The sequence below is a fragment of the Misgurnus anguillicaudatus genome, chromosome 6 (assembly GCF_027580225.2).
Source record: "Misgurnus anguillicaudatus chromosome 6, ASM2758022v2, whole genome shotgun sequence".
In the NCBI taxonomy this organism is placed as follows: domain Eukaryota; kingdom Metazoa; phylum Chordata; class Actinopteri; order Cypriniformes; family Cobitidae; genus Misgurnus; species Misgurnus anguillicaudatus.
Genome location: NC_073342.2, coordinates 3,151,300 through 3,175,657, shown reverse-complemented (window position 1 = coordinate 3,175,657; position 24,358 = coordinate 3,151,300). Strand labels below are relative to the sequence as shown.

Below are 24,358 nucleotides of genomic sequence, written 5' to 3'. Positions count from 1 at the left end.
ACCACATTATGATCTTTAATGACCGCAAAAGCCAGAAGTTTGTTTTACAATGTATTTAAGCTCCACAAACTGGAGAATAAGGCATTGTGCGTGCACGTGTGTGTGTTTATGTGAAACTTTTGTCCAGCCATCTTGGCAGGACTCCCTGGATAAGAAGATGCTTATAATCTCAATGGGACTTTCCTGGAAAAATAAAGGATAAATAAATAAAAATGAATAAATACGTTTCGATCATTGGCAACAATTGTTTGGGTCATTCCTGTTATGCAGGACATTATTATGTCTTCACCTATGATACATATTGTTATTCAATTTTAAACTCACTAATTTTAAATATGGAAATCATATTGGTTCGTCTGAAAAAATGTTTTTTTATGCTGTTCACTTTATTTAAACAATTTATTTTTATTTAACAAAATGGATGCCGTTTCTGTTTTTTAAACATAGTTGCATCATTTTAAATTGAATTGAAATTGTAACTTTTTGGCATAACTTGATTGTTTTAATTTTGAAAGAAAATGATTCAGTCAAGTGTATTAAATATTCAAAATAATCCAGTTTACTTATTTTAAACATAATATTTCAACATGATTTTTTATTTTTCAAATTTAGGCAGATTTTCAGTTCCCAGCATGCTTTGCATGGGTCTGAATAATGAGAGCAAATGTAGAAATGAAAGGAGCATTGCGTAGGTTCTGAAATTTCTAACTGTTACTGACACCAGTGGCCATTAGAGAAACTGCAGCCAGTCTCGTGCTCGTACCACAACAACCAGAGTTGCCGTAGCAACCACAGACAGCTCATTGAGATTCACCAGCATGTTTACAGATGAAAGAAAAGTTACAGTACTGTTATTGTTTGACAGATCCATATTTTAGTAAAATGTTGCAGTTTATATTTTCAACTGAAGTCTACTTCTAAAAGTTTTGTAACACTACACTTTAACACACACTCCCGACACTCACAATCTTAATGCACTCGTGCTCTGAATAAAGATAATTCATATAAGACAGTAACTTTTGAAACCGTCCTGAAGCTGGCTAAGTTACCTAGCATTCACATTTGGCTAGCATGCTATCGTTAGCATTACACCACAAAAACAATAAAATAATATATTACAAATGGTCTGTAACTATGTCTTACCTTTGCAGTTAAAAGAAAGCCACCTCGGGGTCTGTTTTCATACCCAGCGCTGACCGGAGCTCCCTCCAAGAATCAAATGCCAATTCGATGTTTACTCTTGTCTTTGCCCCGACACTGGTCACGCTCTATTTTGGCCGCACTGAATTTTTTTTAACTTACGAGGAGTTTCTGTGAGTGATTGTACTGGAGGTTGGTCGCTTCTTTCCGTCTGCAGTGTCCATTTGAAACATGCTAGCGATTGCCGCTGTTTACTAATGGTTGCGTTATGCGTGTATATGGAACGCCCAAGTAGACAAGCACGCGCATGAAGTCACATTTTTAATTTTCGCGCCAATTCGGACCCGACCCCTGCACACACAAAATAGCCTACAGGCTGATAGAGATAACCGTGGAGGACAGTTAAGGTGTCATTATTTTAAGTTTTGGAATGTTTTATGCCCTTAATTTTCTTTGGTTGGGGCATAACAAGATGCACCGTACTTAAGGGAGGGGGGGGGGGGGGTTGGCTCATGACAATAAAGTTTAAGAACCACTGGGCTACACGACTGGGTCAGAGCATCTCCAAACCTGCAGCAGCTCTTGTGGGGTCTTCCCGGTCTGTAGTGGTCAGCGGTCAAGGAAGGAAAAGCGGTGAACCGGCGACAGGGTCATATATTAATTTATTTAATATTAATTTAATTATTAGCACAATAAAATTTGGATTAATATAAACTACAAATTTCATGGATTCATTAGGTTAAATCTGTTAAAGTTGGTAGTTTTTATATGTGGAGCATTTTGTTAATAGTCCCCTGAATGGCAGAATAGAGCAGCATAGACATACATAGCACCATCTGTATATGTAGATATTTTAAAATTGCACATTGAGAATCTAATGAACTAAAACCTCGAAACAACAGAAAGGCTTTTTCAAGGTCACTATTTGAATAAAAGCAGAATACATTTACACAAAAGTTCAGATGCATTCAAAACATTCAAAACTTATATATAACATTTTTTATCAGTTTATGCAAAGTTACAGAGTCATACCAAAGAACAAAACATTTTATTCAACTTTCTCATCACTTTATAATAATTATGTTTTAATTTATAATAATATGTTTTAAATCTCACAACTAGTCTCAGTGTTTGGGATCCTAGTTCATATACCAAGTAGTTATTTAATATTTACTAAATACTATTGTTATTTTGTATTTGTCAGTTCACAGTCCACTAATTTTAAATAAATCCAGCCTCTGCACTGTCTAAAAACCTCTCATCGGCATTAACTTTTATACACATTTATACCTAAAGGGTGCATATTCATTACATATTGGTTCCCTTAAAGGTACAGTACATGTCTGTGCATATTAGGACCTTTTAAAGGATACCATCCAAATGACAGCTTTTTTTTACACCGTTTACAATCTGCTGAGTGAAATATGACATCTCAAATCTTCAGTAATATATCCCTGAATTTATTAGCAATATACCTTAAGTTCTGTTACTGAAGCACAAAGATTAATATTACATTGTGATTAACTCACTGATTAACTGGGTAAAGTGTATCCAACCCATTATAGTTCATGAAACTACAGACTTTCATTAAATCACGCTGCATTTATTTGTCTGCCCTTCTCTTACAAAAGCACACTGATGTTTGCTAATGGTTTTTAAGTTCAAATGTGAAATCCCTGAGTTAAAATTATTACAAAAAGAGTGCTCTGCTTGACAGGATCTTTGAGAATATTGATGTATATGTGGGATTAAAGGGTAATGTGTCACGTCCATCAGTTCTCTCTCAGTGATGATACTGTCGCCTCTCCACTGACATTCTCCTCATCACATCACCGCTGAACTGATACGTCAGTTTCTTCTTCACTTTTTTGACCTCGCCCGTCTTGCCGTAGTTTCGCAGGGCCCTGGCCATCTTCTGATAGGTCATCCTCTTGCGGTTGCCCTTCTGCTGGCCCCATCGACCGGCAAGAGTCTCCTTGTGCTTGGAGGAGAACTGAAAGATGCCTCTCTCTCTGTCCACCCACCAGATGCAGTCTCGCATGTCTCCGTCTTGAAGGAGGTCCAGAAGGAACTGATAGAGGCGAACTTTTCTTTTGTTTCCTGTAGAAGTTAACATTCATTTGAAACTTTCTAGATGACATGGTGAATCAAAAAGACTCAACTCTACTTATATTCTTCTCAGTTTGATTTTAAATATTATTGCCAATTTTTAAACACACATCATCCAGAAAAAAGTTCAACATTATTTGTTAACTAAAGTAATACTGGAAAGGACATTTAAAGGTGCAGTGTGTAATTTTTAGAAGAATCTCTTAACAGAAATCCAATATAATATACAAAACTACATTATCATGGGTGTATAAAGACCTTTTTATAATGAATCGTTATGCTTTTATTACCTTAGAATGAGATGTTTTTATCTACATATATCGAGGGTCCCCTTACGTGGAAGTCGCCATTTTGTGCCACCATGTTTCTACAGAAGCCCTAAACGGACAAACGTTATTGTCTCCGACGATGAAGTGTTTTTCCAGTGGCGGCTACTGTAGCTTCTCTATGCGTTTCAAAAGCGAGGGGTGAGCAGTGGGCGTAGCTGTTGGTTGCAATTTGTAACCTCACCACTAGATGCCGCTAAAATTTACACACTGCACCTTTAAGTTTGGATAAAATGGTCTGTCAAATGTCTAAATATAAATTTTGGAGCCTTCCCCTGCTCATGCCTAAATCTGGCCGTGGCAGTAATGTTTAATTCAGCCGCCAATGCAGCATCTATGTGATTCTATAATTGTTTTTTATTAAAGGTGCCAAAGAATGCATTGTAATAATCTGTTAAATTGTTCTCTGATATCTACATAGAATGTTTGTGGCTTTATTAAGTGCAAAAATGATCCAGAGACAGTTTTACATTTACAACCCTAGGATTTGCCCTTAGAATGTAATGGTCTATTATTACCTTATTTAAAAAGGTCATGAATAATAATATTGAGCTCTGCTCTGATTGGCTGTCACTCAGTAGCTGTTCTCAGCCTCAGATGTCAAACCCACGGAAAGTTCGCTAAATGTCTGATGCATATGGCACACTTAACTGGAAACTCTTCAGAAATGTAAAAGTCATCTTCTGATTTGTTTAAAAAAATGGATTTCCAGGAGACGCAAGTGTTGATGACTGACTTGTTGCACGCCCGTCTGTTGTTGTGGGGACATTTCCATGGCCCAAAACGTGACGGTAGAGGAAACAAACTGTGATTGGTTGCTTAACATGTTGGTCAAACACCCTCATGGGCGGGCATTGGCCAAAAAAAGCTGCCATGAATTGGATGGTAGCTGTCAAAGCAAAACGACCTCATGTTTGAGTCTGTATCAGACGAAGATACAGATTTTGAGGAATAATCAATTGTTTGGAGATTGTTAATGGACGTTTCTGTTTTTTTTCCAATATGGACCTGCAAAACGTAACTGTAACGTCAATAGTAAAACTTCAGGCCTAACGCTAGCATCTAGCATTAAAGGAACATGCCTAAATTTTGGGAATTTAGCTTATTCACAGTATCCCCCAGAGTTGGATAAGTTCATACCCTCTTCATCTCCGTGCGTGCCGTAACTCTGTCTGACGCAGCCCCCGCTAGCTTAGCTTAGCACAAAGACTGGAAGTGAATGGCTTCAGCTAGCAAACTGCTCCCAATAAGTGACAAAATAACGCAAACATTTTCCTATTTATATGTTGTGATTTTGTAAAGTCACAGCGTGTATAAATAACAAGGTCATATGAGACACAGACATCTTTTAACAGTATACATACTGGGGACTATATTCTCAGAAGGCGAAGCACTGCTACTTGGGCGGAGTGATTTGCACAACTCTGACTGAACTCTCTGCTCCTCACCAGGGGGCTTCTCGGGTGATGCAAGCAAATCACTCCGCCCAGTAGCAGTGCTTCGCCTTCTGAGAATATAGTTCCCAGTATGTATACTGTTAAAAGATAGCTGTGTCTCATATCACCTTGTTATTTGTACACGGTGTGACTATAAAAATCACAACACATAAATAGGAAAATGTTTGCGTTATTTTGTAACTTATTGGGAGCAGTATGCTAGCCGGAGCCATTCACTTCCAGTCTTTGTGCTAAGCTAAGCTAGTGGGGGCTGCGTCAGACAGAGTTACAGCACGCACGGCAATGAGAAAGGTATGTATGGACTAACTCTGGGGGATACGGTGAATAAGCTAAATTCCCAAAATCTAGGCGTGTTCCTTTAACTAGCATATAACGCTAACTCAGCAGTCACAACTTTGTTTTAGCATTGTAATTAATTTAATGTTTAATTTAATGTTGGGGGCGTACATCTCGACTGTAACGTCACAGTTGGTGTTATGTTGAGATTGTTCTGTTTTCCAGCGGTCTTTTGCATGCACGAGGTTTACATAAGAAGGAGGAAACAATCGTGTTTGAGGCTCACTCATTACCATGTACAGATCTCTTATTACTCATCTATGCCTACACTGTCAAAAATAAAGGTACGAAGCCGTCACTGGGGCAGTACCCTTTAAAAAAGGTCCTAATATGTACCATTTAGGTACAAATATGTTCCTTTAAAGGTACATTTTGGCAGTTCAAAGTACTAATATGCACTCTTTGGGTACAAAGGTGTACCTTTTTGAAAGGGTACTGTCCCAGTGACAACTTTTGTACCTTTATTTCTGAGAGTGTACATAAATACTGTTTTACATTCTGTGGCACCTTTAAACTATACAATTTTAGTTTTCTAATGAAAGAAATTAATAGGTTTGGCTCAACAAAAAATATTTATTTTTTATTAAGAAATGCACAAAGGACAATCAACTAAGCAGAAAAGAAACACACGGCTAAAATGAGTGGTCAGAATTGCAGTGCATTAAAAAATATTAATAGCTGCCATTCTTCAAGATTCAAAAATCTCAATGCTCAACATTGAAGAAGTTATAAATGGGGAACCATGTTTGCAAATATTATCATTTTAGTTACTGTGGCTACTTCTATTGCTATTTGTGACCCTGGACCACAAATCCAGTCATACTTGAACATGAGATTTATACAACATCTGAAAGTCGAACAAATAAGCTTTCATTGATGTATGGTTTGAGGATAACATTTGCCTGAGATACGACTTTTTAAAATTTGGAAAAATTTAAATATTGAGAAAATCGCCTTTAATGTTCAAATAAAGAAAAATCGATAATTCTTTTATTCATACAATGTAACATAGGCAAGCGCTACAAATATACCCATGCAACTTGGTTTTGTGGTCCAGGGTCACATATGTTCTAGTTGCAAACTTGGCTATACTGTGTGTTATGTTTGGTCTTACAGTTTTGCAGAATGACTTTCTTCAGAAGGATTAAATCTACAGTTCCTCTTCATAAGTATTGGGACATTAAATGTTTCAACAAAGAACAACAACCTTTCATCCTGACTTATGTGTGGTACATGTATCATCAAATGCAATATTCATTATTGACATCTAAGATATATTTTGGTGAAAACTGACAACACGGTGCTAAATAGCACTAAAAGTGGTTCTTGGCTCCTAATCATAGAGGAACCATTTTTAGTGCTATACAGCACCTATAGCACCAATGAAGAACCATACAGGGGTGATATAGCACCACTATAGCACCAGATATGGTTCTATATAGCACAATATGGTTCTACACAGGTACTTCATCTGTGCCATATGGCACTTAAAATGGTTCCACTATGATTACGAGCCAAGAACCACTTTTAGTGCTATTTAGCACCGTTTGGTTTTAAAGTGTGGTATAAGATAATACGCCTCTCCTGTCGTAGTGTTCATACTCTAACTCACCTATGAGAGCACTGGAGGTCCCTGGATGTCTGTCATTGTCCTCTTCACCCTCTGATACCTCGAAGGGTGGACTGCGACCCCCGGGTTCCTCATCATCGGTGCTGCAGTGCGGGACGGGTGAGCGTTGGTACAGCTGGTGATGTGATACATAAGTGTACTATAGAGAGAAAACTATTCATCAGTCTTGCTTCTGTATGAATAATGCTATCAGATCATTTTCCACAATGATCAAAATGTCAACCAATCCCAACAACGCCTAACCAGTTGCTTAACTGTAAAACTCTTTATTAGTTTAGCTGTTAAATGACATATCTTTGCTGGTCCAAAGGGGTGGGCCAAAATATGACCAAAAATCCATTTCATGAAATAAGTCATTTCATTACACGGTATACAGTGTATAAGAGAGAGAGAAAGTACTGGAAGCGTGGAAAAAAAACAGGGTTACTGGTAAAAATGCTAGACATGAAAAAGATCTTACACTTTCCCACATCTTAACTTATTTTTAAGCAGAAAATGCTGGTTTAGCGTGATCGTGTATTAGTGCTCTCATCTACTTGGAAACCACAGAATTACTTTACATTGAAAGAGGAAGTATGAAAACACAGTGTCAACAAAAAGGACACACAATTGTGTGGCTCTGGATTTACTAATCATGTTTGCTTTCAAATCATTGCAAAAAAACACACTCGATTAGTAAGTACAGCTATAAAGAGTGTATCTAAAAAAAAAAGTTTACACTTAATGAAACATCTGCCATCATTTAGTGTACTCTAAAGTCATTTATAGTGATTTACTGTTTTCAACAAAAAATTGAATGAAGATACTGTGACCTTGATATCTTTACGATTGAATAATGTGTGCTGCTGTATTCCAACTTTCATGAAGCCATATGACAGCTTTGCGTTATTTCCTAAATTTAAGTAATTATTAATATTTGATGACTGATATACCTGGAAATTCTGCAAAAAAAACTTTGCCCAAAGGAAAGCCAGAGATGACTTCAGAGTAGGGCTGTCAATAGATTAAAATATTTAATCGCAGTTAATCGCATGATTTCATGAGTTAACTCGCGATTAATCGCAAATTAATCGCACATTTTTATCTGTTCTAAATTTACCTAAATGTAACACTTTTTAAGTTTGTAATGCTGTAATCAACATGGATTTGGATAATATATATGCTATATGCAAATGTATGTCTACAACAGCCTGTTTACATTTTCAACAGAACCATCAGCCATAGTTTTATAAATGTTTTTGCCTTTAGAAGACCTTGTTCTTTCTCCATTTCTGTTTGCTGCTGCATCATTTGTGACCTGTGCTGGCAAATTGAGTTGGGATGAACAAATTTTCAAAAATGTGTCATTTATATATTAACATTCTCTATTAAAAAACTTCAAAACAATTGGAACAATTGTTGGAATCTGACAAAGCATGACAGAACTTTACCTGTTAATGCAGAGCAAAAACAATATCAATATACATATATGTTTTTCTTTTATTGTTTAATTTTGACATTGAGACAGACCACTTTAAGACTGTAGGCTAATGCAAGGGTTTAATATAATGACACAACAGATACTTTTCCTTAACAGTTAACCAAACATTCACTTCAGATATAACAGATTATAGGTCATACCTGCGTGAATTCTTGTCAAAACAGATATTTTTCAACCTGTAATTTTGTGTTAGATGTCTATATATATCAGGGTCACGCACTCGCGCATTTGTGTGCATGCGCTTCAGATGTCTGTGTAAGACATCGCTTTTGAGCCTTGTCACTCTTAATAACTCTTTTAACATCAATCAGATCCCGAACTTTATCTCTCTTAATAATTTTTTTAACATCAAGAAAGTCCTGCGGTCTATTTTCTATAATTTCTGAATGCTTTTTAAAACGAAACTAAAAAGTGAAAGAAGACGCATCTTTGCTTTATATGGATTTGGGACGGTACACCTCACAGAAAACGTGCAGATAAAGAAAACTGCACGTGCAGAAAACGTGCATTTTAGATGTTTAAATACCATTTAGATCATTGGATTCGCTAGACGAGAGCTTAATGTTCTTATTTTTATGAAAAGCTCCGACTCATCTAGACAGCGCCAGTCACTTGCTGCGTCTCAATTCATCCAGCTGTGGGTCAAACAGAAATTGCGTGTTGCGTTAATCGCGCGTTAATAAAATTAGTGCCGTTAAAATGAATTTGCGTTAACGCGTTATTAACGCGTTTATTTTGACAGCCCTACTTCAGAGTGAATAAATGTTTTGTTATTTTAGGTGAACTGTCTGTACCTTCAAAAGACACGTAAAGCAGAAGCTCTGAGAAAATGTGTGCATATAGTATGTGTTGTGTGTAAAGCTGTGTTGTGTATAGCGGCACTGACAGCAGTATTCAGTCAGGAAAAGACAATGTTGAGCAATAAGTTGCATGCGCCTCCACTCACATCCTGCACATCTCTCTCTCTCTCTCTCTCTCTCTCTCTCTCTCTCTCTCTCTCTCTCTCTCTCTCTCTCTCTCTCTCTCTCAGATAAACACACTTTCCAATACTTTTTAATGAAATTTTAATTTTAGTAATTTTTACTAGTGAAATTCTAGTTTTGTATACAAGCAAGACACTTTAATACTATAATATAAGTGTATTTTGTCTTACTGCTCTGCCACATATTTTCCTTTCACTTTTAAAAGTCTTAATGCCCTAAACCAAATTGTTTTTCATCTACATGTATCTTGTTTGGCAAATTATAAAAAAAAATGCAAAAACAAAATATGACTTTTTTGTTGTGATGACAGGAGTGATATTCGATCACTGCATGTGAGCTCAAAATAAAGACAAATTAAGTTAAAGAAATCAATGACAATGTTGAGTGAAGAATACATATTGTGTACAAATAAATTGTGTCAGAAGTAATGAAAAACGAAAATATAAAAAATACCTGTAAAATGAAATATGAGGCTCAGTCGCAATCATTGAGATAAAAAACTCATGCATTGTCATCATGAACGCACTTCACAAAACAACATCTTTTAGGCTTTTAGTTCAAAGGTATATTTCAGGGTATCGTGAATCATTGATGTCTGTCAAAATTTTTACTATTCAATTTAAATGACATGCGACAACATGACACAAAGCACTTGCATAGCTCGAGTATCTACACTTGATCATTTTTTTTTCTCAGGAAAACTTTACTTCACTACATACTTTTCCATTCCACTACATTTCAATAAATTACATTTAATACACTGTAAAAATATTTAAAACAACTTGGTTTTGCAAGTCAATGTTACCTAGTATTTTAAGTTGAGTAAAAAAATTCAACTTGTTTTTATAAATTAAATTAACAAAAATATACGTTGATTTGACAAAAATGCTGAATTTTTTACAGTGAACATAAAAAATCTAGTGCCTTCTTTTACGCAAGCAAAAGTAAATAGGAGTTTTACTTAATTTTAAATGTACTTAAGTATAAAATGTAAAACAAAAAGTAAAAATATTATGCTTTGAAATGAAGTAAAGTACATTTTCCAATGACAAATACTGAGAGATATTTGAAAAAATGTACTTAAGTAATAATTAAAAATACTTTCTACATTTAAATAAAGGTATTTTTCATCACAACATTAACTTTATAAATGCATCTCTTCCCCTCAAATGATTAAAAAGTATTCATATTGAGATAAAATGATAAAACTGGCAAAATTAGTCAAATCTTGTATATGTTTTGTTAATTGTCACTCGTACTATTTAAACAGTAAAACTATTTCAGAAGTTTTATTGAATAGTAAAAATCTTGTGTATGTACTACAAAAATACATAAAGCAGTGCCATTTGAATGTAGTTAGTGTTTAAGACACCTTTTTGTGTAATTTTTGAGTAAATGTACGGTTTAATGATGATCAACCACCATTTTCACTGATCTGCCCCACTTTCATTGTTTCACCCAGAAAGTCCTGAGCAACTCATGACCCACAGTCAAAACAATGTAAACATATACAGAAAATGTGTCTGGAAAATGCTAAAACTTCATAATCAAAACATAAGTAATGTATTATGCGTAATATGAATAAATGACCTCATGTTACGAGAAAAACAAACAAATATTCTGACCTCTGGCTTTATTTTTTCGTCATTGTCATTGTTGGGGGTTATATCTTTTATTTATTTATTTGTTAGGATATGTAAAACTTTCTGGAAATATAAAGATACCAATGTTACATAAACAAACCTGTGGAGGAACTCCAGGCAGAAGGGGTCCCATCCCAGGATCTACAGGTGGATGGTAGGTCTCCACATCTCTATAGTGGTATGGGGTGGAGGACAGCTCAATGCAGTTTCCCTGAGGGGGCTCATATTCGGTGTGATGGGCATGAACACTTGAATATTCCCATCCATTTTCTGGAAATAAAAGAAACAGAATGCAGAAATATATGAAACAAGTTTTGTGATGTAAATTGTTTTCCGTGATAAAACTCTATAGAAATGGAGATATTTCAGAGAATCAATGTGAATCGTCTCATTTGTTAACAACAGAAATGAAATGAGTGAAAAGATGAGATTGATATGAGATTCAGCTTACCAGGATGAGTTCCAGGTTCAGGAGTGAGATACGAATAGAAGTCGTACATCAGCCGACCGTCATGATCGTATGGGATTATTTCTTCTGGTAACTGAAAACAAAATTTACTTTGAATTTCTTTTTTTTATATAATGTCTTGATGATAAATTTTTATCATTTTTAAACCTTAAAATTTGTCACAGTTTTATATTTGAATGAATAGCTATCTATGGTTAAAAAGTCAGGATTGTTTTGTTTAAGTTTGTTTTAGTAAAACTAATTGACTGCTATACAATTCTATACAAAAATAAAACATTTTATAATCATTACAAAATCATACCTTATACAACAACGTATGTTTAAAATGGAAGACAATTCTTTTACTTACAGGTGAAATAACACAACTTTCCATTCTGTAATGCAACATGAGGCCCTTTAATCATACAGTCAAGCTTCTTCTGTGATGTCTATCTCACAGTTTCACTCTTTTTTACAGAATATTGCATAACTTGGAGATTACTTCACAAGGGTCTCTATCCTGTGCTAGCTCTGTTAAACGGACATATGCCTCAAATCTTGTTTTAAAACCTCTCCTGCCTTCAGCTTGACTGTCCTGATGCGAGAAAGATTGAAATGCTGATGGTTTCTGATGATCTGTACTGCCATGGTCTGATTTACGGGACTTCACCTAAGGATCTGGCCTCTGATTGGTCGATGCGGCGATGACTCGTGATTTTTCATTTGCAACATTGTCGAGGGATGTCAGCCAGGCCAATCCAGATCTAGATGATGGGTTGGCCAATCGTTTGATCTTAAAGGGTTTTTGGCCATTTGATTGGCATGTATACACAGACAAGTAGGTGTACATGAAACTTTAAATAATGGTTGAATTTAATACGACTTTTGACCTTTATTTCTGCCATTTTCATTCAAGTTATATCTGCGATGATTGTATGGCTCAGGTTAAATAAAAACCCTCTATTCAGCCGAGTAATTTAATATGCAGTGATGTGTGTCAATCAGAGGAAGATTTTTACATAAGCTATTGTCTAGGCATCATAAAGTTGAATGTGTCGAACAAAGTGAAGTTCTGAGAGAGTCTTGTTCCCCTTTTCATCAAAGAATCGCTCTGTTATCGCAGGTTTTGGGGAAGCAAGTACTACTGCTGCATAAACAAACACATTATTCTGTGCTTGCCCTGGATTTTTATGCACTGCACTTGTAGGACATTACAGTAGATGTTTCTGACATTGCTTTGGAAGTGGAAAATTTAAGTGCAAAAATTCCTTTAAAGCAAACTAAGCAGTAATTGAATATCCCGAGGTTTGGTCGTTCACTTTACTTATTGCGTGATTATAATATGAATTTTGTAGTCTGCAAATCTGCATTACCCCAGATAAAAGATTTTCCAAAAATAATTTAGGTCAATGCTGGCCATCATTCTTAAAAATAAAGATTTTATAAAAGGTTCTTCCCTAGAAAATTATTCAGTATACGAACAAATTATTTTGTACCTTTCTATAAATCTTTTTGAAAACAGATCTTAAAGGTTCAGCCATATACACTCCAAACATGGCTTGGTTATTTTGACCCATAATGGGTAAATATTGGACATAACATATGCTGGGTTAAAAATGACCCAATGTTGGGTTGTTGTTATGCAACCATGGGGTATAATAACCCAGCATTTGGGTTAAAACAATCCAACATTGGGTCAATTTTAACCCATCACTGTGTTCTGTCCAAAATGTACCCATTATGGGTAAAAAATATCCCAGCCATTTTTAAAGTGCTGCATCTTTATATGTAAACGTGCCTCAATCCTGCATTCATACAAATATTATACTTTACAAATGGTATTTTTTAAATTACTTCTTGCACTTATATTTTTAAGTTTAAACAATTTGAACAACTTTTTTTGTGTATTTGGTATAATACAATGTGTTTGCGTGGTTTATAGTTAAAAAACACATTTTCCGCATAACGTATGTCAGCCGGAAATGTGACGCTCCTTACCCTGTTTGAAAGATTCGCTCACAATGCAATGCTAACAGGAGTTAACTTACATGCTATGAGTCAAAGCCATAGACTGTAAAAAAAGATGGATGACACCATTCGCTCTCTTTCATTGGTGAAAAGTGATGCCACCCATAAATATGTATAAAGGCTAGATGTGTTACGATGGAGTCTCTAACATCATCACCTGGCAGCCATCTTACCACAGGCAGCTCGCTCATTCGTAGCATTGAGTTTAATGGTGCAGGTACTTTTAAATGACCATAACTTGCTAAATTTTCTACCAATTTTCAAACGGTTTGGTTTCTTACAAACGTTATTAACGTGGCTATAGTTCTGGATGCTTTAACATCTATCATGAAATTTTTGTTTTTGTTTAAGTATGCAGTGTCATAGGTACATCGTTGACGTTTATAACAAACCAAACTGTTTGAAAATCTGTAGAAAATTATGCAAGTTATGGTCATTTAAAAGTACCTGCACCATTAAAACTGAATGCTATAAGTGAGCGAGCGTCATGTGGTAAGATGGCCGCCAAATGCGGACGTTCCACTCAATTGGCCAGCAGTGCGGGCAAGACATCTAGCCTTTATAGACCGTTTCATCGGGCGCACGTGCGGTGACGTCATAAGCTTCTGGTCCGAGCTTTACTTCCGGTTTCTGTTTGTTTAATGGTCTGACTAGTTGCTGAAACTGAACTCTTAAACAAATACCTCGTCGAAAATAACAAATGTTTTGGGTTCCTATGTAATCTACGTGTTGTTTATTTTGCTTATTATATAAATAAACTACTTTAAAAGGACTTTGTTGTTATTTATTCTTTGCAGAGTTTACCGGAAGTTACGTAATGAAACGTAGCCACGTGTTTATGTAATTACTGCTAAAACCGTCTATACATATCTATGATGCCGCCAATGTCCCAATACGGCGCTTATATCTTGGGTCTTGAGTCTGCGCAGTAGCGATTTCGGGACCAGTCCTGCGCAGTAGTGACAGGAAGTAAAGCTGCAAAATCAAGGCCCCATCCTCGCAAAATGCGCATATCACAGCTGTCAATCATGACGTGACACCACCGTTTTTATAGCATTAAATAACTAACTAAAAACAAACTTATTTTAAAAACAAACTGAAATAGAAACTGCAGTAAATGACAGAAACCAGCTTCGGAAAAAAGATAATTTAGGTGTAATTAAATTGTTTGGTAGGTCTTAAGTCCCATTGAATAACATGAAGGAGGCGGAGTTTATGACCTACAGTATACTGGTACCAGTTGCTGGGGGGCGAACAAGACATTTTGGCTTCACTTTTCAGGGCTTGTGCGGCACGCTTGGTCCAAGCGGGAGGAATTGTGATAATGGCTGTTTCTCAATAAGCGTTCTTTAGTGATCTTGTGTCCTTGTGTTTTTGCTCTACGTCATCATGAACTGTCGAAGTTCAATACCAATTCTCAAGAACGCAAGTACAGAAGACGCATGAAAATACCTTGATGTGTTCGTGATATCGAGGATGCATCGAGTGCAGATGCCTCTTACGAGGTCGCCTGGCAAGACCGATCTCCACGAGAGACTCCACAAGTCCAGTCTTGTCTACGTCACCAATCCCAGGAAGTAAACTGTTGCCTACAATCCGTGTGTTTGTTGTAGTCCAAGAAAAGAGATTTACGTGGGAGACGATAACTCTCGTCATCGTTTACTCAATTAACCTCCACAGTAATATATACGCAAAATTAATCAAAATCAACGAGATCATTTTTAATAACATGTAGGGGCGGTTTGCCGGACAGGGATTAGCTTAATTCAGGACTAGGCCTTAGTTTAATTAGGAAATATAACTAGTTTTAACAAACATGCCTTACTAAAAACATTACCTGTGTGCATTTTGAGGTAAAACAAAGGGCCCTGATGTATTTTAAGATATGTCAGTGCAAGTTGTTTTCAGTTTGGAGAGCTCTTAAAAATGTTTTAGTCTAGGACTAGTCTAATCCCTGTCCGGGAAACTGCCCCGTAGTGTGATAAATTATATAAAATTATTAGCCATGCAAAAATTTATAGCAACTTCTAACTAGTCAAAAAAGATTAAATGACTTGTTAATTTAAAACATTTAAGTGCAGCAAGGAGGTAACTTACTATTGATATTTTTTGTACATTCAAGACCTCCTTTATCATGTGGATAAGTATCTTGCGTCAATTTAGTTTTTTTTTTTTTTTTTTTAGAAAATAACCATCAAGTTGAATATGACTGACAACTAAAAGTTTCTTAAAAGTCTTAACTAAAAAAAGTATTTTTTCTCAGTTCCACATGCTAGCGAGTTAAGGTCTATTGCCTTTGTAGGGAAGCAACCAATTATCTTGCAGTTACCATTTGTTTATTAATTAAAACACATAATTAATATGATGTGTCTATAACAACAATGAAGGATGCACAACATACACTAGTCAACATTTGAAGTGGATCAAAACCATTTATAAAAGTTTTCTTAAACCAATACACAATACCCATTTTTGTCTTAGGGCAACATTAAATGTTGACTAGTATATATTGGTTACTCTATCATTTATAATTAATTACTTTTATGAATTATTTCTTGTTTAATTGTCTTATGTACATTTCCTATAGTGATTTCACCTACAAAGTTATAAATACTTAAATAAAAAGTATTTAAAAAATAACATTGACTAATAGGCATCATTTAAGTCATTGGTCAAAACCTGACCGTGTGTAACAAGCTTGGACACACTTTATAAACACAAAAACTCATACACACACACACTTACATAAAGTAAATGGGGAAGTTTGGAGCTTTCATATTCACTTCCCTAAAATATAAATGTGAAAGACTTTTATGGACATTTGTGTAATGTCATCTCTTTTCTGGAGTTGAGAACAGGTTTTGTTTTCAGATTGAAAAACAGTAAGGATTATCTAAATAAAAGAACTTACAACAAGGCTAATGTAGCATGAAGTTTAAACAACATAGTTATGCAAGTCAGTTCAACTTACTTATTTACGTTTTGACTTGTGATAAGTTGATATTACCTCAGAAAAACAAGTTGAAATTGTTTAACTTCATTTGTTAAGTTAAAGTAACATAAAAATCTATGCTGATGTGTATATGTGTATATATTCATATTTTCTGATTATACACAGACCTATAAAACAAGCATATAAATATGACTGTGTTTAACTGGCTGACCAGTACATTGTGACTCTTGAGCGGGAACCCGAGTGTGGTGTCAGCCTGCGTGTTCTCATGTTTTCCCAATAGTGCATTGCAGGGTATTTTCAGGCACCACAGGAAGTCCGTTACATCTGCTCACACACACAGAGTTACTGTCTCTATTGCACAACATTGCTGAAGAATCCTCCAACTGTCTCACACCAACACAAAGGACAACAGCCATAACACCATTGTATAAAGTTTGACACATTTGATACGAAGCAGTTGTGTGATTACCACGAATGAATTTTGATAATGCTGTACACGCTCAAACATGTCATGTACTCTTGATACGTACAGTACAGTACGTCATGCATGGTGACCGTATAAGAGGCTGTGAGATGACTGACAGGTCTTTATCTCTGTAAACAAACTTCCTGCAGGTTAAAGCCACTACAGCCATGATAACCACACTGCACACGGACCAGCCACAAGCCCGAGCAGGTTTTTTCTCTTGTGTCTTCATGTCTTTCACAAACATACATACATACATGTGCGCTGTTCAAGTTGCATATCGAAATAGATTCTTTAACATCATGAAAAGTTTTCACTCTTAAAAGGGACAAAAAGAGGTCTGATGTCGGGTGTTCTGTTTGTGGAAATCTGTGTTAATCAACACGTGGCCACATGCTGTCCTTATTCCACTTTTTCACTGTGGCTCATGTGATGTTGTCATCACTGTGGTGACCACAACTGGAATAATCATAAACATATTTTATTGCAATGATAATACTGGCCAGGATCTCAAATATGACCCGTGAACTTCAATCCTGAAGAAACACATTTGAACAAGCTAGTCCGGGTCTTCAGGGGTATAGGTGTGTGTTCGACTTCCTGATCAGCGTATGACATCAAAGTACCGCAAGAGCAATTGAAAAGCTTACAGAGCAGTCTGCACTTTATTTGCTCTCACTGTACTTTGAGGTCATACGCTGATCAATCTGTGCATTGCATTACATCTCTGTTTTATTAGATTTAAAACTAAACTTAGCAGAAAACTGGACCTTGCGGGACATTGGTTAAGAATATTGGGTATATACTGTGCAGTAATAGAATGTGATTCTTTGTGCTGCTTATTTATTAACTTTGCGGTAAAAAAATGACTTTCTCAGAATGTATCAAACAGTAAACAGTGGCATTGATTATACAAAGAGAGGCTAAAAGAATTCAGGTTTGTGCCTTCTAATATTTTCAGAGTTAACACAGGTTAAAGGAGTAGTCCACTTTAAAAATGGGGTCCATTGACTTTTCATAGTAGGACATAAAAATACTATGGTAAGTCAATGGGCCCCATCTTTAAAGTGGACTACTCCTTTAATTAAGGTGTGCCACAAGGCTTAGTATTGGGCTCTTTGTTGTTTTCCTTTGGCAAAGAGTATCTATCCAGCAAAATGATTTTAGGGGTAATAACATTATATCTGGAAGATTAAAAAAAATCTAATTTAAGACTTAAAGGAACTGCAAATAAAAAGGTGAAATATCAGTAAAAACATGATTTGCATGAAAAACAAAGTTTTATAAAATGACAAACTTCCCATTTAAGTCTTTGTCTTTCACTGTGGTTTGTACAAAACAGCAGAACTTATTTATAATGCAAATTCATTATCTGCCATGCACTTTGGTTAGAAAAGTAAAGGGGTTTCCCCGGTAGCGACTGTACACAAAGCAAAGCGCACCCCAGCACCTGACTTTAAAACTTGCAGTAGAAGCACTAATGACTTAATAGGCAATAACTATAAAGATGCAAGATTACCAGTAAGATGCTTTTACTGGTATTTTTGACCGACCTGCTCCCCCGAACATTTCTGTAATTTTGCAGCATCTCGCTTCGTCTTTGGACAAGGCTTTTTTATCCGCTCTCTGTTCATCCTTTGCATTTGCGCTATTTTTAATTGTTGGATCTGTGGTGGCATTTTCGCATCACGAGATCCGCAATTGAAAGTGTGAAATCACAACTCTGAGCTTGCTTTTAGCAAGGTTGTTTTAAGTACACAGCCAATACAAGCGTTAACAGAGTCCCGTAAGGTTCGTTAACAAGGAATTACGTTAACATATTTTATTAGAAATGTATGAGGTAAATCTCACAGAAACTAGGACTATTAAAGGATTTGAATGCACTTTGCACAGGGTTCTTCGCCTCTATGTCATGCATTAAAATCCTTCAATGCATGGCCAGCCGTGTATTATCCCTTTCTTATCCCGTATACATTTATTTAGATGTAGCCAGAGAAGGTGGGCTTTCCCAAATGGGTTTGGTTTCTTTCATGGTGTGTTTCTTATCATATCTAAACATGCTAGGGAGTTTCTCCAGGCCACTGACATTTTTGATTATTACTGTGAAATGTTTTACAAATACAAATAGAACAGAACTGGTTTCCAGAACATATAAAAAGGATTTATAACATCAACATCTTATTAATAAAGATGTCCCTCCTTTCAGACCTTTGCCAGTGTGTTCTCCTTCCAATGTGCACACAACCTGAAACTAAACGAAAGTCTGTCCCGTTTGCACAAAAGGTTTATTTGCTGATTCATTTGAACATTTCTAAATTAAAGGCGGGGTGTATGATATCTCTGAAAGCCAATGTTGACATTTGAAACCACCTAAAAAAACACGCCCCTACCCCAATAGAAGGACCTTCTTTTGATGGACCTTCCCCACACATACGCAACCCAGACAACGATGTCAGTTAGTAGACACGCCCCTTACTGCTGATTGGCTACAAGTGTGTTTAGTAGTTGGCCGACTCCCTTTTCCAAAGTGTTTATCAAAAATCATGCACCCCACCTTTAAAACAGAATTGAAAGAACACTTCAAATAAGTTTTCTACTTTGTGTTCCTAAATATCTTGTTAGTTACGATGACATAATATTATAAATGGTAAAATAACCAAAATTATTGTTCAATATTACTTGTGAAAAGTAATCCCATGCGATGTGGTATCAATACTGCGGCAGTTATTAAATATGGGAATAGTTGCTCGCTGTCCGTTGCCTCCAATTGACACTGGTGCTAGCGTAGAGTGTGGAGACCCAACCAATATGGCAGCAACGCTGGATTACGTTTCAGCATGTCATGAGACGTCTACGTATATAATGTCTATGGTAGTGACACTGTCAGAAAACTATCGTCAATTCTGTTTGGTTGCAAGGCCGGGAAATGGCAGTCTTTGAACCTCTCTCACTGTACGACACATGACCACCGTTTAAGTGCCACTTTCACAGAAATTGTGATGATTGGCAATCTTTCATCTGGTACAGCCAAAACATTTTCAGTGTATTCCGGGCTTAAAACAGAGAAGACACAGACAGGATTCCCCCTGTATCCATCCTGTGTTTGATTGAAGTTGGAGCTAAAATCTGGAGCAGGGTTAGAGATGCCTGGTTTAGAACAAAGTTACAGACTTATTCAAATGTATTTCCTGATTTGAATAAAGTAATAAGTAGTACTCCATTTCACGCTATATTATGAACATTGTCTAGAATGGAGTACATGGAGGTATTCAAAATTAGTTCCTAACAGAATTATGTATTAATTAGGTAATAGGCTTAAAGGGGTGAATCTCATGAAAATCCGACTTTTTCCATGTTTAAGTGCTATAATTGTGTCCCCAGTGCTTCTATCAATCTAGTAAATGTAAAAAAGATCAACCCAGTAACTTAGTTTTGGTAAATCATTCTCTGCAAACTTGTGAAAAAATAGATCATTGAATATTGGCTCCCCTTGTGATGTCAGAAGGAGATCTTATTATAATAATACCACCATTTAATCTGCACTATCCAACCACGGCATTGCAATTTAGTACAAAGATCAGCTCATTTGCATTTTAAAGGACACACCTAAAACTACAAATTCTTGCTCACACCTCTCAAAGTGGCAGTTTTAACATATAATAAATGATCTACAGGGTATTTTGAGCTAGAACTTTACATACATTCGTACTCTGGACACCAAAAATGTATTTGACATCTATAACACACACTGCTTTTACAGTAATATATTATAGTATTTAGAATATACCGTACCATATCTATATAGAATATAATTAATACTATATTACAGAATTTTATTACAGATTTTAACAGAGCTGCAAGTTGTCGCTGGGCAGTCTGTAAGCATGACTGGAAGACATTTGGCAGCATGAGGATGAGCATCAGGTGGGTCGATGGTGGGATGAGCATCACATCAAACTGGAACTGAGCCTGTCTGTCTCAGATGTCCTTGGGGAACCGAGGACAAGACAGGGAAACAAAAACAAGGTGCTATTAGCGTAGAGGCCACTCACATGTAATGTCAAAGGCATACAGTTGTACAGTATATAATGCAGGGTTCCCCAAATCTTCCCTGGAGGGCCAGAGCACTGCAGAGTTTAGCTCCAACCCTTATCAAACACACCTGAGCAAGCTTATCAAGGTCTTCATGATCACTAGAAAATCACAGGTGGGTACGTTTGATTAGGGTTGGAGCTAAACTCTAGCCGTTTCTCAATATGCGTTCTTGTCTGTACTTGCGTTCTTGTGGACTTGTGAAACGTCATCAGTCGCGGCCCAAGTACTGTTCCAATTCAAAGTTCGCATCAAGCCCAAGTTCACATAAAATCCCCGGATGTGTTCTTGATCCGCCCATTTTATCGAGGATGCGTCAGAGGAGACTTGTGTGGACTTATGACAGCGAAGTTTCCCGGAATGCATTTCGCGTCAGAAGTTCGTTCTTCCGAGTCTGAACTTGCAAGTCCGAACTAGGAAGGACACAAGTCCGAACTTGCCGTACTTTGTATTGAGAAACGGCTTCTGTAGTGCTCCAGCCCTCTAGGGTAAGATTTGGGGAACTCTGGTATAATAAATGTGCGTGTGCTCGGTCAAGCTAACTATTGCGTCATAAGTAGGCTACGTTTTGGAGCTGAATGTGAATGCCTGGAGATGAGTCTTTAGTTAAGACTTAAACTGATTGAGTGTGTCTGAATTAAAATGTCTTGTCAATTTGATTAATTCTATTAAAAACAAGTCAAGTCTTTATACTTTATGCCCTGCCTTTGACTAGACATAAGATTTAGTCTTAGACTTGTGCAACCGACCCCTGAGAACCACACAGTCAAAGAACTCCTATACAGTACAACTCAATATGATTTTTTGTAAACTAAGGCTTGGTAGTCAACCAATTAAGAACCTTCATTTTTTAAGTTCCCGGCCAATTTTAGCTTAATAAAGATTTGCTGAAAGTTATTCAAAAAGTTAATAACTATTGCACAGATTGCAGGTACTGAAAAGTGAAGAGTGGCACTCTGCCTCCATCCTCTGGAATATTAGAGAATCTTACAGCAATTCTTCTACTAGAATGAAAAAGAACCAGTTTATACCAGTTACTTACCTGCTTACATTTCAAAACATTCTTAATTGACTTTACACAAACATACACACACCCTTATGAAAATGAACCATAGTTTTAATACAGACAAAACAAAAATATGCTGACTGTAGTAAAACCATGGTTCCCACAAAATAACCATGGTTTTGACAACCATGGTTTTCAAAACCATTGTTAAACCATAGTTATTGTGGTAAAATCAATACATCCCCCAAAAAATGATTACTACACTTTTACCACACAAAAAAAATCATTTCGTAAGGGCAGGCACACACACTCACACATATTTAACCATACAACTGTGTCACACCTCTTCTTGCACATCCAATGCTTTCAACACGGTTTTTCATGTCACTTCACTTCAATATTGTTTTATGCGTTTCCTTGCGCATTACACTGTAATGCTGTCCTTTGCACCTCCACAATTTCATCATTTTTATTTCTCTGCCATGTTAGACCCCCACTATCCCAATTTAACCCTGTTCCATATGTAAGGTCATTGATTTCAAAATAATTTTTCCAGAGCCAGTTCACAACATGGAACCACCTCTCCAGTGTTACCAGCATTCAAGTCCAGTGGTCTGATCCAGTCCAATTCCCAAAGAGGTCAGAGGGTCTGTCTACAGTCTGCAGTTCCCCCTGTGGCTACGGCCCTGTGGTGAGTACCAAAACAAAAAATTGTCTTTAAAGGAAAACACCACCGTTTTTCAATATTTTACTATGTTCTTACCTCAACGAATTCATATATACCTATATCTTTTCTCAATGCGCGCACTTAATCATTGTTAAGCGCGTTGTGAATGTGTTAGCATTTAGCCTAGCCCCATTATTCCTTAGGATCCAAACAGGGATGAATTTAGAAGCCACCAAACACTTTCATGTTTTCCCACTTAGTTTGCAGCACTTCGACCTCAGACGGAGTAATATTGACAGAATTTTGAACGAGAGGGGGAGTAGTCAGGCGTGATGATGTTACTTTGCGCCGAGGTTGGGAGTGCTGCAAACTAAGTGCTCTTTCGCCATACAATATAGTTCTCATTTTTATCGCCACTTTATTTTGTGCCACCATACTTAGTCGTGTAGGCCCTGTCCCAAATGGCACACTCCAGACTTGTGGTCCTCCTCAGAGTCCACACTTTGATGACATCATGTAGTGCAGACTTTAGGGGCCCTTGATGCACGTCCACATGGGTGCAACAGAGTCGTATTTTGGGACAGACTCGAGCGTCACGCTGAGTCTGGGAGGAGAAGTTGCCTGTCAGTGTGAGCTCCCCCCTTCCGTTGTCTGATTGGTCTGACTGCTCTTTCGCAAGGACTTCTGGGTTGGTAGTGTAGGCTTCGCCGAAGACCGCATCAAGGGGGCAAAGGGGGCGCTGTTGAGCACACTTCGAAGCGTAAAACTAACAGATGGGACACCCTACGGACTCGTAGATTAAGCGAGCGCCCGTAATTTAAGGGTACGAGACCGAAAGTCCACATGAATTGCATCATTTGGGACAGGGCCTAACTACTCATGTAACAATCTTTAAATAGGGAAAACATGGAAGTGTTTGGTGGCTTCTAAATTCATTCCTGTTTGGATCCTAAGTAATGAATGGGGCTAGGCTAAATGCTAACACATTCACGAGACGCTGTACAAAGATTAAGTGCATGCATTGAAAAAAAGATAGGGATGTATTAATTCGTCTAAGTTGAGGTAAGAACATAGTAAAATATTGAAAAACTGTGGTGTTTTCCTTTAAACTGGATAGTTTAATAGAAAAAAAGTGTCATACATGTATCAAATTAATTTCATAGTACATAATGCCCCCAGACACAAATGCATTTTATGTCACTGACCATAAGCCACAACCAAAATCCGTTTTGCCTTCCTCTTCTCTTCAAGGCATAGTAATAAAAAACACGCGGGACTTTAGCGCCACCCCTGACTTGGACCATATTTAAAAGTATTTTAATACAGTTAAGAAGAGGTTTTATTTTGTGGCTAAGCTTTTAGGAAAGGTGTTAGTCCTACACTAATATTCTGAAAATTATATTTTGAATTTGGAGAAAATAATTTATGACAAATTCAAAACATCTTTAAACTAAGTGTTTAAGAAACACAAACAGCGTATTTGTTTGAATTGACTTTTTATTACTGATATTTAATGGCAACTTCTTGTGACAACTAGCCCCACTGTCTCCTAAAACATTATTTTTTGTATCACAGCGTATTAGTATTAATA

At 36.7% G+C, this 24,358-nt stretch overlaps 1 protein-coding gene across 1 annotated transcript; it reads right to left on the bottom strand.

Moving 5' to 3' along the window:
• Positions 1 to 2,171: 2,171 nt before the first annotated feature.
• Positions 2,172 to 12,197, bottom strand: spi1a (Spi-1 proto-oncogene a). The gene is made up of 5 exons (XM_055193147.2): positions 11,923 to 12,197; positions 11,556 to 11,646; positions 11,205 to 11,374; positions 6,981 to 7,137; positions 2,172 to 3,240 (listed from the first exon to the last, which is right to left on the bottom strand). The coding sequence occupies exons 1-5, from the start codon at positions 11,959 to 11,961 to the stop codon at positions 2,924 to 2,926; spliced, it is 774 nt and encodes a 257-aa protein (XP_055049122.1). The 5' UTR covers positions 11,962 to 12,197; the 3' UTR covers positions 2,172 to 2,923.
• Positions 12,198 to 24,358: the final 12,161 nt, after the last annotated feature.

Bases quoted from the DNA above. Each gene is read 5' to 3' on its own strand.
- spi1a (XM_055193147.2), bottom strand. From the start codon at position 11,961: ATGTTGCATTACAGAATGGAAAGTTGTGTTATTTCACCT. The intron at 11,647-11,922 runs GTAAGTAAAAGA...TTTTGTTTTCAG, and splicing joins AAAGTTGTGTTATTTCACCT to TTACCAGAAGAAATAATCCC. The intron at 3,241-6,980 runs GTGAGTTAGAGT...TAACTTCTACAG, and splicing joins GACCTCCAGTGCTCTCATAG to GAAACAAAAGAAAAGTTCGC.